The following is a 15,215-nucleotide window of genomic DNA, read 5'->3' on the forward strand; positions in this document are numbered from 1 at the left end:
ATGGAATATTTCTTGTCATAAATTAGATCTTGCTGATTTGTGTAAGTGAAACAACAGTTTATATTCTTCAAAATAAAAGCAAAATGACTTAGTAAATGATTGTTTAAAACTGTAAATCCAGGGCTTCCCTGGTGGCACAGTGGTTGAGAGTCCGCCTGCTGATGCAGGGGACACGGGTTCTTGCCCCGGTCCAGGAGGATCCCACATGCCGCAGAGCGGCTGGGCCCGTGAGCCTTGGCCGCTGAGCCTGCGCATCCGGAGCCTGTGCTCCGCAACGGGAGAGGCCACAACAGTGAGAGGCCCGCGTACCGCAAAAACAAACAAAAAAGAACACTGTAAATTCAGACATAAACATATGGCTTCATTATTAACATCCTATACCGTCCATACGAAATCATTTCCATCATCAAGTAGTACCCATTTATAAAGATGCATTCCTAACGGTGTTCTAGTCAGTTGGAATACGGCAGAAAAATTAACAGTTCAGAAATAGCAAGTGTACATTTTTGCTACATATTAAACTGGGTGGTAACTACACCATATGTATTGAGTTCTGACTAACTTTTATTACCCATAAACTTGCTTTCAAATAATGTTAACCAATAATCTGAAAAATCTATTTAAAATCAAATAATTGCTACTTTTATGTTTGCACAGAAACTCTGACTATAGTGAAAATTTCAAATAAGTCCATTGGCAGAAAAAAGTAAAGGAAATTTTTTGAATGGACTGTTCATTTCCTACAGCAGTCGGTTTCAAACATATGTGCAAAATAAGTAAACTAAAACTATGCTACGAGGAGAATCATCTTAGAGCAAATCATCTTAGAAATTACAATTTGTAAGATCAGTAAATATTTCAGAACATACTAGAATATGACTTAATTATTCTTTCAGTTAATTACAGAAAAATACAACCACAGAATTATTCTCGTTACCTGGACGGAAGATTCAAGTAACTCTGCCGGCCTAAACGGCAGACAAAGGTCCAGTTTAAGAAGTAGTGTAGAAACTTTGAAGGGATGTCTGGTTTCTTTTTACAAGTATAAGTACGTTTTCAATGCCGTCATGTCTGTGATTCAGAATGTCAAATTACAGCATGTATTGACAGCAGATGTCTATGGCAAGTAGGCAATATTTGGTCCATTATGAAGGATAAAAAAGAAGAAAGAACACATTTCTTTTCTAGAGAGGAAAAAAGAATATTAAATAGAAATTATATTCAGGAAAGAAAAACGTGGTCCCCAAAATAAAAGGGCCATTAATTGAAGACAGCAATATTACTCTTTATTGACACTTAGAAGCATTATCCCTATTAGGAATAATGTAATAACACCTTATTCTTATTATGTATTATAATCATTAAGTACGTATGAACACATATATAAAAATATACGGACTTCCCTGGTGGCGCAGTGGTTAAGAATCTGCCTGCCAATGCAGGGGACACGGGTTCAAGCCCTGGTCCGGGAAGATCCCACATGCCATGGAGCAACTAAGCCCGTGCACCACAACTACTAAGCCTGCATTCTAGAGCCCGCGAGTCACAACTACTGAGCCCTCACATCACAGCTACTGAAATTCACACACCTAGAGCCCAAGCTCCACAACAAGAGAAGCCACCTCAACGAGAAGCCCGCGCGCCACAACAAAGAGTAGCCCCCGCTCACCGCAACTAGAGAAAGCCCGCGTGCAGCAACAAAGACCCAATGCAGCCAAAATTAAATAAATTAATTTAAAATATATATATACAGATACTGCATGGTGACTAAGTAATCTGGGAATAAGTCCAGAGTCTAAGTCACAGCATGCATAAACTGTTTATGTCTTAACTGCTCATTTATACCTGAACAAGTTTTCATTAAGCATACTAATAATTTTCAAGGGACATAATAAAAAATCTGGTTGCAGTATTTTATTACTTTGCTGAATTACATTTGGGAGAAAGAAGCTACCTGCTTCACCTATTTTAATACTAATATATTCTGGATCATGTTACACAAATACATACATAGAAACTTAAAAGATCATAAATTTTCCAAGAGGAGATTTTAGTCTGTGTCATTGGTGTGTATTTGCAAAACATTTTAACACTGCAAATATTAGAGGTTTCAAGACCAGACAAAGGAAAAAGTTTATACTCTACAATGATGATGCTGGTGTGTACTTCTCCACAAAGCCTCTTAGTGACATCAATCAATAGGAGTTAGGAGTTCATCAATGAACTGCTTGATATCCATCATTTCCTGTTGACATGAACTGTGTATCATGCCTCCATAGGTTTTGAGGGTTACACTGGCTGGATTTACCAATGTTTTTAGCCTTTCAAAGCAGTAAGAGAACCAAACATTAGGGGAACTAAAGGATCCAAATCTCCATGGCACTGAAGAATAGAAATGTCTCTATTCACGCCACTGATAGGACCCCGTGGAAAGGAAGCCCGCAGGGGCAGCCAGCAGCTGAGGGCGGTGACGCTGGCCAGCGTCTGCTGTGTGGTCAGTGCCGTGTACAGAGATAAAGCTCCTCCCTGAGAAAATCCTCCCAAAATAATTCTGTTAGAAGGAATGCCATTCTTCACCTCTTGCCCTATCAAAGCTTTTACACTTTCTGCTGCCTGTTTAATTCCAGTTTCATCTTCGTGTGAATCTGGTGAAAGACCAATAATGTCAAACCAAGAAGGCATGGCCACATTCATATTTAATGTCACAGGCATAAACAGCGCGTGCGGGCAGATGTATTTGATGTGGGCGCTTCTGATACCTGCCAAGTCTTCTGCCCACCCATGCCCTGTGTCTCCCAATCCATGAAGGAAAATCACCGCGGCAGTGGCCTTCCGGACAGCGGGCACAATGGCAGGCAGCGGGGCCGACACGTTATTGTGGCACATACACCAGCTCGACCGACCGCGCATCAGAAGTGGAAGGCGGAGCAGGTGCCGGGCTGCAGCCAAGGGGGTGCAAGCACCAAGTCCGGCCCGCCCACAGGGGCACCCAGTGTGACTTTCTTATTTGTGCCATCAAAATTATTAATCCAAGAAACTTCATGTTACTACTGATTACATCACTCCATTTTAAAGCCTTATCATAATTTTTATATGATTTTTCGTTCTGTTGATGATACAAGTTTGTTTGAGAAGTGATCAACTCACAAAAGTTTGTTTGAGAAGTGATCAACTCACAAGAGTCGTTACCAAAAATTAATGCTGTTATTTCACTAACACTTTGTGGGTTATTACATTCAATAGTTACACCTGACACACCTGTAAAGTCGTCTAATTTCTGCCAAATGCTGCCTTCAATCCACTCTTCTGTAGAAGCAAAGGAGCATTCTCCACCACTGTTTCATTTTCACTTTCTGTACCAGAATCAATCAGTAAGGTTTTCTTGTCTTTTTGTTGGTCTAACATTCACATCGTCTGAATCAGAACTATATTCTGAAGAACTATCACTTTCCGGGACACTAGTATATATGTCGCTCAGACAATCAGAGAAAATATCTGCATAAAACTCATCAAAAAATTCTTCTTCACCCAAAATCTTGTGATGAAAAGTTTTGAAAATTTTACAGTAATAAGCTTGCGTTTATAATATACACAAGGTTGGAACAAAAACCTAATGGAGCAAAATGTGAACGATAACAACAATCATAAGTTGTATAATGAACCCTTGATCAATTTTTTTAAATTAATTAATTAATTTATTTAATTTATTTATTTGGCTGTGTTGGGTCTTCGTTGCTGCGCACGGGCTTTCTCTAGTTGCAGCAAGTGGGAGCTACTCTTTGTTGCAGTGCACAGGCTTCTCACTGCGGTAGCTTCTCTTGTTGTGGAGCACAGGCTCTAGGCGCACGGGCTTCAGTATTTGTGGTGCGCAGGCTCAGGAGCTGTGGCACAGTGGGCTCAGTAATCGTGGCTCGCAGGCTCTAGAGCGCAGGCTCAGTAGTTGTGGCGCACAGGCTTAGTTGTTCCACAGCATGTGGGATCTTCCTGGACCAGGGCTCAAACCTGTGTCCCCTGCGTTGGCTGGCAGCTTCTTAGCCACTGCGCAACCAGGGAAGTCCCAACCCTTGATCAATTTTAAGCTTTAACAACTTCACACAGTGATGTTAACTGTATCACTCCCTAAAAACATATTGGTAAGTCTCCGGTCAATAACGTTCGGATAACAAAAGATGTATTGGGCTTCCCTGGTGGCGCAGTGGTTGAGAGTCCACCTGCCGATGCAGGGGACACGGGTTCATGCCCTGGTCCAGGAAGGTCCCACATGCCGCGGAGCAGCTGGGTCCATGAGCCATGGCTGCTGAGCCTGCGCGTCCAGAGCCTGTGCTCCATAACGGGAGAGGCCACAACAGTGAGAGGCCCGTGTACCGCAAAAGAAAAAAAAAAAAATAAAGATGTATTAATACATCTCCAGTCAATAATGTGTTAAAGGGAATTCCCTGGTGATCCAGTGGTTAAGACTCCACGCTCCCAATGCAGGGGGCCCAGGTTCAATCCCTGGTCAGGGAACGAGATCCCACATGCTGCAACTAAGAGTCCACATGCTGCAACTAACAAGATCTCGCATGCTGCAACTAAAAGATCCCACGTGCCTCAACTAAAGATCGCACATGCATGCAGCAACGAAGATCCTGCATGCCACAACTAAGACCCAGCACAGAGCCAAATAAATAAATAGATAAATAAATAAATAAATACATTTTTAAGTATCTTATAAAAAATAATAATAATGTGTTAAGACTAATTTGTTCCAAGTAAGTCTGGTTTCCATAAACTTGGCCTGATTATTTGCATAAGTGTAATTGCTCATATAGGCTCTCTTAAACTGGCTGCACCGGAACTTTTCATTGGGAATCCCAGATCAAACTTTTAAAAGGCCCCTCAAGGCTAGCAATGCCATGCTAATCGCTTGCCTTCAGATTCTGCCTGTGATATCTATAGATTTGGGTAAATTCCTCTCTTCTCCAGGTCTCCAGAATATCTTGAGATTCCTGCACCTGACAGGAGGTGACCTTCCTCATTCATCTGACAAGACTCCTGGGAACCCAAGAGTTTCCAAGCTCTGGAGGGATCAGACAGAAAGAAAAGATAAATGCTTCAATTCTACTTACAAGGATATAATTTACCAAGTTGTTATAAATCATAATTAACTTAAGGGGAAAGGTTTCCTTACATCTGAAAAACACAGATTAAAAGCCAGTAATATTTCAGATAAAAACCAAAAAATTACAACCATATTCATCAGTTCACTCAGCCTATGTAATCCTTTTGCTAACAGTTTACGAAACCATCAGGGTTTCCATTAGAATTGTTTAATTTCTACCCAATTCAGCAGTATGATCTGAAAGTTATCAGAAAGCTGTACTTGTCAAAAAGTCCTTTCTATGATTCGTCTTAAAGATGAAGCAGGGCTTCCCTAGTGGCGCAGTGGTTGAGAGTCCGCCTGCCGATGCAGGGGACACGTGTTCGTGCCCCGGTCTGGGAAGATCCCACATGCCACGGAGTGGCTGGGCCCGTGAGCCGTGGCCACTGAGCCTGCGCATCTGGAGCCTGTGCTCCGCAACAGGAGAGGCTGCAACAGTGAGAGGCCCGAGTACCGCAAACAAGAAAAAAAAAAAAAAAAAGATGAGTCAGTTTTGCAAAGCATCACAGTGAAATAATAACTGTCTATGAATGACAAAAGACATAAAGGTGACGGTTAAAGATCTGATTACAATGCAGTTGACAAAGAAGCTTAACTGAGTGCTATGACGTACGACATTTTAAGATAATAACTAGAACTATGACTGATAACAATACCAGGATACATCCAAATTTTAGGAACTTCATCTAATTTCCAGAACATTTATTTTAATAAGATTTATCCATACAATATAACGTAAAAAGGTTTATTACCACTCACCTGACAATGTTTCCAATGTAATTTAACATACGAAATAATTCAAATTAATTTAAAATTTCTCTCTGAGATACCTCAGGGCCCACTGAAACATCCCAAAGTTAGTTAGAGGCTAAAAGAACTTCATTTAGAATTTGATCCTTGGGAAGTTTGTCAAAAATACCAAAAAGTTTTAAAACACCTGGTCAAATAGGATCATAAGTCACTATGAAACAATGCTTATTATTTTAACAAAAGTAACAATAAAAGATTTGAGTCAAATACAGAACGTTACAATAGATCACTAAAGATCACTTAAAAAGTGAAGAAACTGGGCTTCCCTGGTGGCGCAGTGGTTGAGAGTCCGCCTGCCGATGCAGGGGACACGGGTTCATGCCCTGGTCTGGGAAGATCCCACATGCCACAGAGCGGCTGGGCCCGTGAGCCATGGCCGCTGAGCCTGCGCGTCCGGAGCCTGTGCTCCGCAATGGAAGAGGCCGCAACAGTGAGAGGCCCGCATGCCGCAAAAAAAAAAAAAAAAAAAAAGTGAAGAAACTTACAGTTTGTTATCAAAAGCAGCTCAATATTCCAGGAAAAACTATTCTCTTGACAGAGAGAGAGTAAACCAAAATCCAGCCTTGTACCAGCTCACTTTTAATAACAAATTCATCTACTTAATTAAATGCAATCTAATCTTAGCCAGTTTTGAACATGCATAAAACTCTCTTCTCAAGGTTCCTTTCCCACAACCGTTCCGTCACTTCCTATATCCGTATAAGTCTGTCCTCCTCTCTTTCCCCCTCATTTAGAAATAACTAGCTTCAGGACAAAATTACTCTTTTCCCTTAACAAAAATATCTCCATTCTTCTCACCTTCGCTTACCGACAACATGTATCCTACTTTATTTACATACTGAAATGTTTCCCTTATTATTTCTAGTAGTTTTTAATTGCACATATATTACAATTTTTAACCCTTAAAATGAAAACCAAGAAGCAAGCAATTATGAACTGTCTGTCATACCAGTATTTCCTGACTGGCAAACTTAAGAACATATTCCATAACCTTTAAAAATATACATTTTTTTTCACAGCATAATTTTTCTTCGATGTGGTAAAAGATGTGTATCTAATAAACCCAAACATCTTCAGTTTTTCTCTCATAAGAAGACAAAAGTAGGCAAACTCAGACTTGTCTAGCAGTCTGTGTCCAGTGTTTTATCTTATTAAAAAATGATCTAGACCTTCAATGAATTCTCATCATTTAACTTTCTCTTTCTAGGAGCATACTAAAAATCCCCTGGTTGTGTAAAATACACCCTAGGGAACAACTACAAGATGGAATAGAGCTCTCATTTCCCATTTTCCTTTTAGACAAAGGCTTATAGCTATAAGTTGGCCATTCCGCCAGACTTCTTCCCAAGGGACTTTCAGATGGCATTAAAGGCACCTCCCATGTTTAAAAGCAGACAAATGATTAAAGAACAACAACAAAGGAACCAACCCAAAATGTATCAAAACGAAGGCCAACTAAACAAACAGGAACCTTTCAAAACTCAAATGAGAACAAAAGAGAACGACTTCGCTGGGTTCCCTGGTCCCACTCAACCATGACTTCCACACCAACGGCGCCACAAATGCCTCCTAACAGGCTGGAAGGTTCACAACCTTCCCCAAAAGTGTGAAATCAAGGGGCGGGGGCACTTCCCCAAGTGGACAAGGTGTGGCAACTCTTCCTCAAAGAAGGTTCAAGCTACAGGAGACCACGTCCTTTTCAAGGAGAGAGACAGGAGTAAGATGGGGCTCCAGCCGCTGGGACCACCCCTCACTCTCTCCCCAGGAGGCAGCACTCCCACAGGCAAGGGCTCCAAGCCCAACCCAGGGCACCCCTCCCTGCTCCGACAGTGTTAGGTGGGAGGTCGAGAGCAGGATGCACACCACAGGGGCACCGACGTGCCTCCTGGCTGGTTCAGCCAATTTTGTTACCAAAAATTCGGTCCTAGTCCTGATGCCAAATGAGAATAACAAGGACAAGGTTTTGAGAATAAAGGAAAGACAAATTTATTGATTGCCAGCAGATGAGAAGGGTAGCAGACTAATGTCCTGAAAACTACCATCCTGCCTTCTGGGGAGAAAGCACGTGTATTTAAAGGAAAGTCTTGGGGCTAGGGTTAAGAGGAGCAAGCAAAAACGGCAAGAAGGCCCGCCCACGTTAATCAGGAACAATGAATGCACAGTAACAAGAATGTAAGTTTTAGTTTCCAGGAACAGAGGGAGAAGACAGGAAACATTTCGCTTAGAAATCATCCATAAGTTTTAGCCTTGTGGCCCTGTTACAGTTTGATGTTATTTATTAGCTTATTAAAAGACATTATTATCCTGTATGCTACTGACTTGTGAAATACTATTATAAATGATAATTCCTGCAGTTAACCGGTGTTAAATCAATTACTGGCAAAGACAATCTCAGTCTCTGAGCATAATTTGCCCCCAACAATGAGAATTTTAAGGACTGCAGAGGGGGAGAAGCTAAAAGGAGAGGAGATAAGGGCTAGAGGAGAACCGTGATGCCCCTAAAGAGGTGGAAGGAAATGGGCTCCACAGCCCAAGTGGAGGGATGCGCCTAAGACAAGAGGGAAGGGGAGAAACTTAAGGACAAGAGGTAGAATGAGACATGAAGTTGACCGAGCTTGTCAGGGCCTAGATACATACTTGTTTATTTACCCAATTTACTGAGCCCAACTCCGTCCAGGTAGTGGATTCCAGAAGGGCAGCAGCCGGGCCCGGGCACCCCATGTAACGCGAGCAGTCAGGGAAGGAGGCGAGTGGGAGCTGGGACCGAGGCAGGTGAAGCCGCCGCGGTCAAAGCTGAGTCACCGGGGTGCTAAATTAGCCCCGCGGATAAGAAGCCCCTAGCAGCGCCCACAATCCACGCGCGCTTTAAGCGGCGCCGGAAGTGGCGTCACCGAGCCGGGCGTCCCTTTTAACTAATGGCCGCGCGGTCCGTCGTCCGACGGTAACCCGAGCAGCACCTGGGGAAAAAAGGCGGGAGGCCCATAAGGCGCGAGAAGAGACCACCCATCCACGTCATTACGCGAGTTACCAGAGCAGCGTAGTCGGGGACAGGCGTCTCTTCCAGCTTCTCTTTCGCCGGTTAACCTAGCTCAGGGTCACCACGCCTTCAACCCAAGGACCGCCTCACGCCCGAAGCTACCCCCCGTAAAGATGGCGGATAGGCACGGAGGAAAAGCCGGAAGAAGGCGGGGTGGGAGGAGCCGGCAGGGGGCGTGTCCTGTCTGCAGAGAGGTTCGGATGGGCGTGGCCAGCAGCCCCTACTGGGCTTTCCATCAAGGAGGCGCACACACCGCAGCCAGCCGCGTCCCTCCGTCGTCTCCTGGGGGCGGGTCACCACTGGCTCCGCCCCTGTCCGGAAAGCTCCCTCTTGGAAGGTATCACCCGAGTTTCCGAGATTTGACCGGCGTGGGGCCGCAGGCCTCCAGTCCCTCGACGATGGAGAGCACCCAGGAGAAACCCGCGGAGTCTAGTTCCCCCGTCCCCGGGTCCGAAGAGCCTGCCGGCTTAGCCAGGGACCCCGAAGTGTTGCCTCCCAAGGAGTCGGAAGGCTGCGCCCGGCCCCTGGAGACGGCCCCCAAGAAAATCTGTGGATATTTAAGTAAGTTTGGCGGCAAAGGGCCCATCCGGGGCTGGAAATCCCGCTGGTTCTTCTACGACGAGAGGAAATGCCACCTGTATTATTCGCGGACCGCGCAGGATGCAAATCCCTTGGACAGTATCGACCTCTCCAGTGCAGTCTTTGACTGCAAGGCGGACGCCGAGGAGGGGACTTTCGAAATCAAGACTCCCAGCCGGATTATTACCTTGAAGGTAAATGGAGCAGTTTTTTTCCTTTTCAGCCGGGATGAGATCCCAGGGCACAGCAGGGCGCAGGTGGGTGGTCACAGTAAACTTACGATAATCACCGACCCTGATCAGCCCAGTGAACCCTGGGTGCCCAGGGTTTTGTACTTTCCAAAGCACATTCACACCCACTTCCTCACTGGGTTCCCACAACAAAAGCCGGGATGATGGACCCATATTACGGATCAAGAAACTGATTCACAAAGAGATGAAGTGACTGGTCCGAGGTCACACAACTAAAAAGTGGTGTAGCCCACACTTGGAATCCCATAGCTTTTCTACCTCTCAGTACTGTGTCAAAACTTTTACTTTTAGGTGTGGCTAACAATGCTGTTCCCTTAACTTTCTTACTTGGGGCTGAAGTATAGTCAAGATGAGCTTTGCCATCCTCTCGAAGGCCCGGATCCTGAATTACTTTTCTTGATGTTGTGGCCAAGGGGAGTGAATGCTGAGAAAACTTTGGCAGAGATTGGGAGATAAATATTTAGGTTTCACTGATCAACCTAGATTGTTCATTGATGCACGTCTAAACCTGTTTTCTCATCAGTAGGTTTTGTTTTATTATCATATTTAACTGAGAAAGCCTGAAGCAGTGCAAAGGCCATGTGCTTTGAAATCAGACAGGCTTGGATTCAAATTCTACATTAGCTACTTACTAGCTGTGTGACTCTGGGCAAGTTAACCTCTTAGTACCTAGATAGTTTGTGAGATTTATAACAGGGTGTGTAAGCACCTGGCACATCACAGGCACCTACAAGTTGCTGAATTAATCTCAGTGCCTAGAATACAGCCTGGCATCTAGTGGGTCCTCAATAATTATTTGTTGAATGAACACACATAGTGATAGAACCAAGGTCAGAAAGTTCATGTCATGTCAAGAGGAAGTGCCCTAGAACTTAACTGGAAAGACAGATGTGGGCTAAGAGTTCTGGAATTCACACTCAGCAGAGGAGAGTGTGCCAGACGACTGCCACCTCCCTGACCCCCACCCTGTCTTCCCACACCTCCACCCCTACTTGCAGCCCACTGGGCATCTCTTGAGCCCCCTGGATATAGCCCACAGCTTTAGTTCCACTTTACTGTCTGGGCCAGGCTAGTGACCAGGCTGGGGGTGGGGGTGGGGGATCAGCAAAAATAATGCAAATTAGGAATTCCAGGCCAGGAGGGCAGGCATTTTAGGGTTACTTGGCTTATGGGTCATGTGTCTGCTCCCACACATTGAATGCTGTCTACAGGGTCGCTAACACGTGCCTTTTACTATTCCATTGACCCGTGTGTGTGCCTGGCACTGTGCTAGGCGCTGGGGTGTGGCACAAAATCAGACCTGCCCCCTGGGGCTCAAACCACTTAAGGTCTTGTGAGAGACGGACAGGGAGACTGGCATGCGCAGTAAAATGTTCTGTAGGGACAGTATGATAAGTCTATACCAGAAAGGTGCTGTGACAGAAAGGGTGGTTCCACTAAGTAGGTGGGGCTATCCAGAGAGGGCCTCATGGGCCAGAGTGGGGGTGGGGTGGGAAGGGGGCTACCACACCTTGACGCTTGAAAGAGAAAATCGGTTTTCTACAAGCAGACAAGAGGGAGAAGGATATTCCAGGCCAAGAAAGCCCCATGAGTAAACATAGGAAAACATGGTACAGCCTGGAACGTCCAGGCAAATCCCAGGAGCCTGGGGTATAGAGGGGCCCACAAGATGGAGTGGAAGAGCAGAGGCCCGAGGGCAGGGCATTTGGCAGGCCAGGGAGCTTGGACTTTGTCTTATGGGCTGTGGGGAAATTGTCAGAGCCTTAAGCAAGGAAGCACTGTGAGATGAAAAAATTGAGAAAGGTCAATCTGGCTTTTGGGTAGAGAACAAGTTAGGAGAAGGCAAGGCTGTGGTTCGGGAGTCCGTCAGGAAGTGGTCAGGAGAGAATGACGGCCGAGCTAGAGCTGTAGCAGTGGGGCGGGAGACAAATGGGGGCGGCTAAGGATGTGAGGGAGGGGTCAGGGGTGGCTTGTGTAACTGGCTGACTGCCTGGTTGGGGCAGTCACTGACAGCAAGGAACCCAGGATGAGGAAACCGCAGGATATACAGTTATATGTCCCCCTCAGTAGACTCCAAGAGGGGAGGGCCGTGTGTGTGGGCTCACCAGTGCCTTCCACAGTCCCTGACACGTATAGTACATGCTCAATATACACCTGTCCAATGAATTAATAAAATGGATTGTTCGGGTATGGGCTGGAGCTTGTCAGCACAAGGTCATGGTGAAGCCCTGAGAGGGGCTGAGGTCTCTCGGGGAAAGTATATAGAAAGAGAAGAATGGTGGGCATCATTTTATCTGATATGATATCTCCATGACAGGCCGAGGGCCTCTTTCAGGGAGCCCCCAGCCTTGTGCACACCTCACCGTGGTCCTCTTGAGAAGGGGGCTTGCCCTGGTTGCCTGCTGACGTTCTCACATGGCCTTGATTGTGGGCAGCTCTGTGAGGCTCACCATCCACTCCCAGCGCCTATCCAGCTTCTGCAGCCCAACCGATCCTAGGCTTTATCCATGTAAGTCACAATCTCCCGGCCGTAAATTACAACAAATCTCTGGTCTAGAAGTGGGAGACCCGGGTTCTGGGACCAGCTCTGCCACCACCTGCCTGGACGGCCTCAAAGCCTTAGTTTCTCCATCTATGGAGGGGGCCGATCACTCCCGCCCTGCCTCCCCAGTGGAGGATCCGGCAACATAATGGATGTGAGAGTAGGTGTGTGGACCATCCACTGCTGGGAGACTAACGACCAGCATCAACCATACCTCATGTGGGCTGCCTGGAGGGTGCCACAATGTTGTGTGCATATGGCTTTCCAGTCCCCAATCACATCATCCCCAAAACAGGAGAGATTCTCCCTATTCCACAAAGTCAGCTAGGACACTGAGATGTCACACAGGGAGATAATGATGCTACTAGGGCCCCAGCCAGGTCAGAATTTCAAAGCTCTCTCCCTCTCTCTTAACACCTCCAAAATATTTTATCCAGTGAGCACATTTTGAGCACCTACTGCATGTCAGGAACTATGCTGTATACTTTACTTTCCTTACTTCATTTCACCCTCATAACCACCCTATGAAATGAGTGTTATCATCACCATAGGACAGATGAGAAAACTGAGGCCCAGAAAGGTTAAGGAACCTCTGAGTGGGAGATCAGAGCCCGATTATCTTCTGTTGCCAAGAAGCATGTGGTGTTTCAGAGGTGTCACCTGCAGTGACAATTTTTTTTTTTCTGGGAAGGAGAGAGTTGCCAAGCCTCCCATGACCTTCCTGCATCCCACACCCAGTGCCACCATGCAGGCACAGGGCCTTGCCAACTAACGCTTGTGCTTCTCAGGCCGCCACCAAGCAAGCGATGCTATACTGGCTGCAGCAGCTGCAGATGAAGCGCTGGGAGTTCCACAACAGCCCGCCTGCACCTCCCGCCGTCCCTGACGCTGCCCTGGCTGGGAATGGGCCCGCCCTGCGCCTCGAGCTAGGTACCCAATGGGCTTGCCTCCTGCCCACACACCCAGGGCTCTTGGTGACCAAGCCTTTACCCTCCTTTTGGGAGTGAGTGGGAGGACCCCTCTGCTAAAGAAGCGGAGAGCCAGGGATGTGACTCAGGATGAGCTAGGGCAACAGTATAGCATCAAGGGCAAGAATATGGGCTCTGAGGCCAGGCTGGCTGGGCTCAGATCCTAATCCTGTGCAGTCTTAGGCAAGTTGCTTAACCTTTCTGAGCTTCAGTTTCCTTCCCTGTAAAATGAGGTTAATAAAGAATACCTACTCCTTAGGGTTATTATGAGGATTAAATGAATCCTTACACCTTAAAGGGTTGGAACAATGCCTGCACATTGTCAGAGCTCAGTAGATGTCAGTTACTATTATGATGATGACAATTATGGAAAGATCTCAAGAAATGAAACTTCCACAGAGTTGCTGTGAGGAGGGTTAATGAGAGAATGCAGTTGTTGTTGTTGCTTCTTACATAAATGCTTTTGTGCTGTGAGTTGAGTAGATCCGTGATCTTATCCCCAGTGTTGCCGTGGGCAGAAGCTTCACCCCCGCCAGGTGGCCCACGTGATCCCAAATACTAAAACATCCCAGCATGGAGGAGACCGGGAGCTCATACCCCCCTACCCCCATGCTGCAGCCAGCACTGTGACCAGCAGGTTTCACAGTTGAGACAGACCACCCACCGAGCTGCAGTGTGTCTAACATGCCTCACCCTCAGTTGACAGGGAAGCCCAATGGGCGAGGGCAGGACCTGTGGCCGGACACCTCCTAGACCCTGGTACCCGGACGCTTTACAGACTGAGCTCATCTGCCCTTACCCTTCTCCCCACTTTTCCTTCCCTGAGTAAATGGGCTTCATTTACCTAGTTGCCCCTTCCTGGATCTCAGATAGCCAGTCCAGTCACCTGGGCTGGCCATGTCTACCCTCTGGCCTACATGTCAGATCTAGGCCCCCGCTGCTATTGCCTTGGGTCAGGCCTCAACTCTTAGCTAGAAAACCACAGCAGTCTCCTCTCCAGTGTCCCCATGTCCCAGCCTGCCACCTCAGACCCAACCTCTTCACTGTAACCCGAGCCAGCTTTCTCAAATGAGCGCCTGAGCCCCACCCCGCTTCTGTGGCCGCCCTCCATGTCCCAGGCCCAGTCCCAGCTTTTTAGCACCAGACTCAGGCCTCATCCTTCCTCATCTCACCTCTGCCTGCTCCCCCAGTGCCCGCCTCTTGCTGTGCACTTCAGCAGCACCAGAGGCATCCCTGCCCCCTCTTCTCTGCCTGGTGAATTCCTGCTTACTCTCTATGGCCAAGCTCCACTGCCACCTCCTCCTTTTGCCAGTCTCCTCTTGGAAGCCTTCTGGGACTTTGCCTGCTAAACTGTCTGTGAGCCCTCAACACTTTTTGCAGATGGTTACATTGTGTTCTAATCACAGCGTCCTTGTCAGTCTCTGCCCCCTAGCCCTCAAGGGTGGGGGCCATGTCTTTGTCACCTGTGTCCCAAGTATCTGGTACCCTGCCATGCACATTGGATATTTGTTGAGTGAATGTGTGAGCGAATACATTGAATTTTATCATTAATGAGGAAAGGAATGTAAAGCCCTGAGCAAAATGCCGGGTACATAGTGAGTGTTCAGTGTGTGAGAACTGTCCTAATAATATGATTATTATATGTGTACCTGCACACTGTTACTGTCATAGTAAATGCTCCTTTTTATGGTTTATGATACTCATCTGTAATTTTCCCAGAGAACCCTCTGGGTGTTTTATGCTTGTAAGGACTTTCTTTGGGGAAGGGTTTGTTTGCTTTTGCTTCTGCACTTCTACTCACCCTCCGCTCCCATCTGCGGGAGAGCCAACAGCCCTGGCTGTGCGGGAAACTGCAGCCTGAGCTGACACGGTTGCCGGATCTGCCTCA

General features: G+C 46.6%; 1 protein-coding gene, 1 long non-coding RNA gene and 1 pseudogene across 5 annotated transcripts in view; 1 reads left to right on the forward strand and 2 right to left on the reverse strand.

Annotated features, from left to right (window-relative positions):
* Window positions 1-866: 866 nt before the first annotated feature.
* LOC113619910 (uncharacterized) lies at window positions 867-9,078 on the reverse strand. Its single transcript, XR_003432587.1, has 2 exons — window positions 8,979-9,078; window positions 867-1,184 (listed from the first exon to the last, which is right to left on the reverse strand). It is a non-coding gene; the product is annotated as an uncharacterized LOC113619910 (long non-coding RNA).
* LOC113619909 (acyl-protein thioesterase 1 pseudogene) lies at window positions 1,667-3,147 on the reverse strand (annotated as a pseudogene).
* Window positions 9,079-9,081: 3 nt separating the features above from the next.
* The window catches only part of TBC1D2 (TBC1 domain family member 2), a 42,340-nt gene continuing 36,206 nt past the window's right edge, over window positions 9,082-15,215 (forward strand). For 3 of the 4 annotated variants that reach the window (XR_003432586.1, XM_027105395.1, XM_027105396.1), the window contains exons 1-2: window positions 9,082-9,760; window positions 13,148-13,289. Coding sequence is in view for 2 of the 4 variants with exons in the window: in XM_027105395.1 (XP_026961196.1) it covers window positions 9,101-9,760; window positions 13,148-13,289 (802 nt within the window). In the remaining 2 variants the exon portion in view is untranslated. The remainder of the gene's footprint in view (window positions 9,761-13,147; window positions 13,290-15,215) is intronic. The other variant, XM_027105397.1, reaches the window with a different exon arrangement.

Source organism: Aethalodelphis obliquidens, unplaced genomic scaffold (assembly GCF_003676395.1).
Source record: "Aethalodelphis obliquidens isolate GAN/ISIS:26980383/991018 unplaced genomic scaffold, ASM367639v1 scaffold7, whole genome shotgun sequence".
Taxonomy (NCBI): Eukaryota; Metazoa; Chordata; class Mammalia; order Artiodactyla; family Delphinidae; genus Aethalodelphis; species Aethalodelphis obliquidens.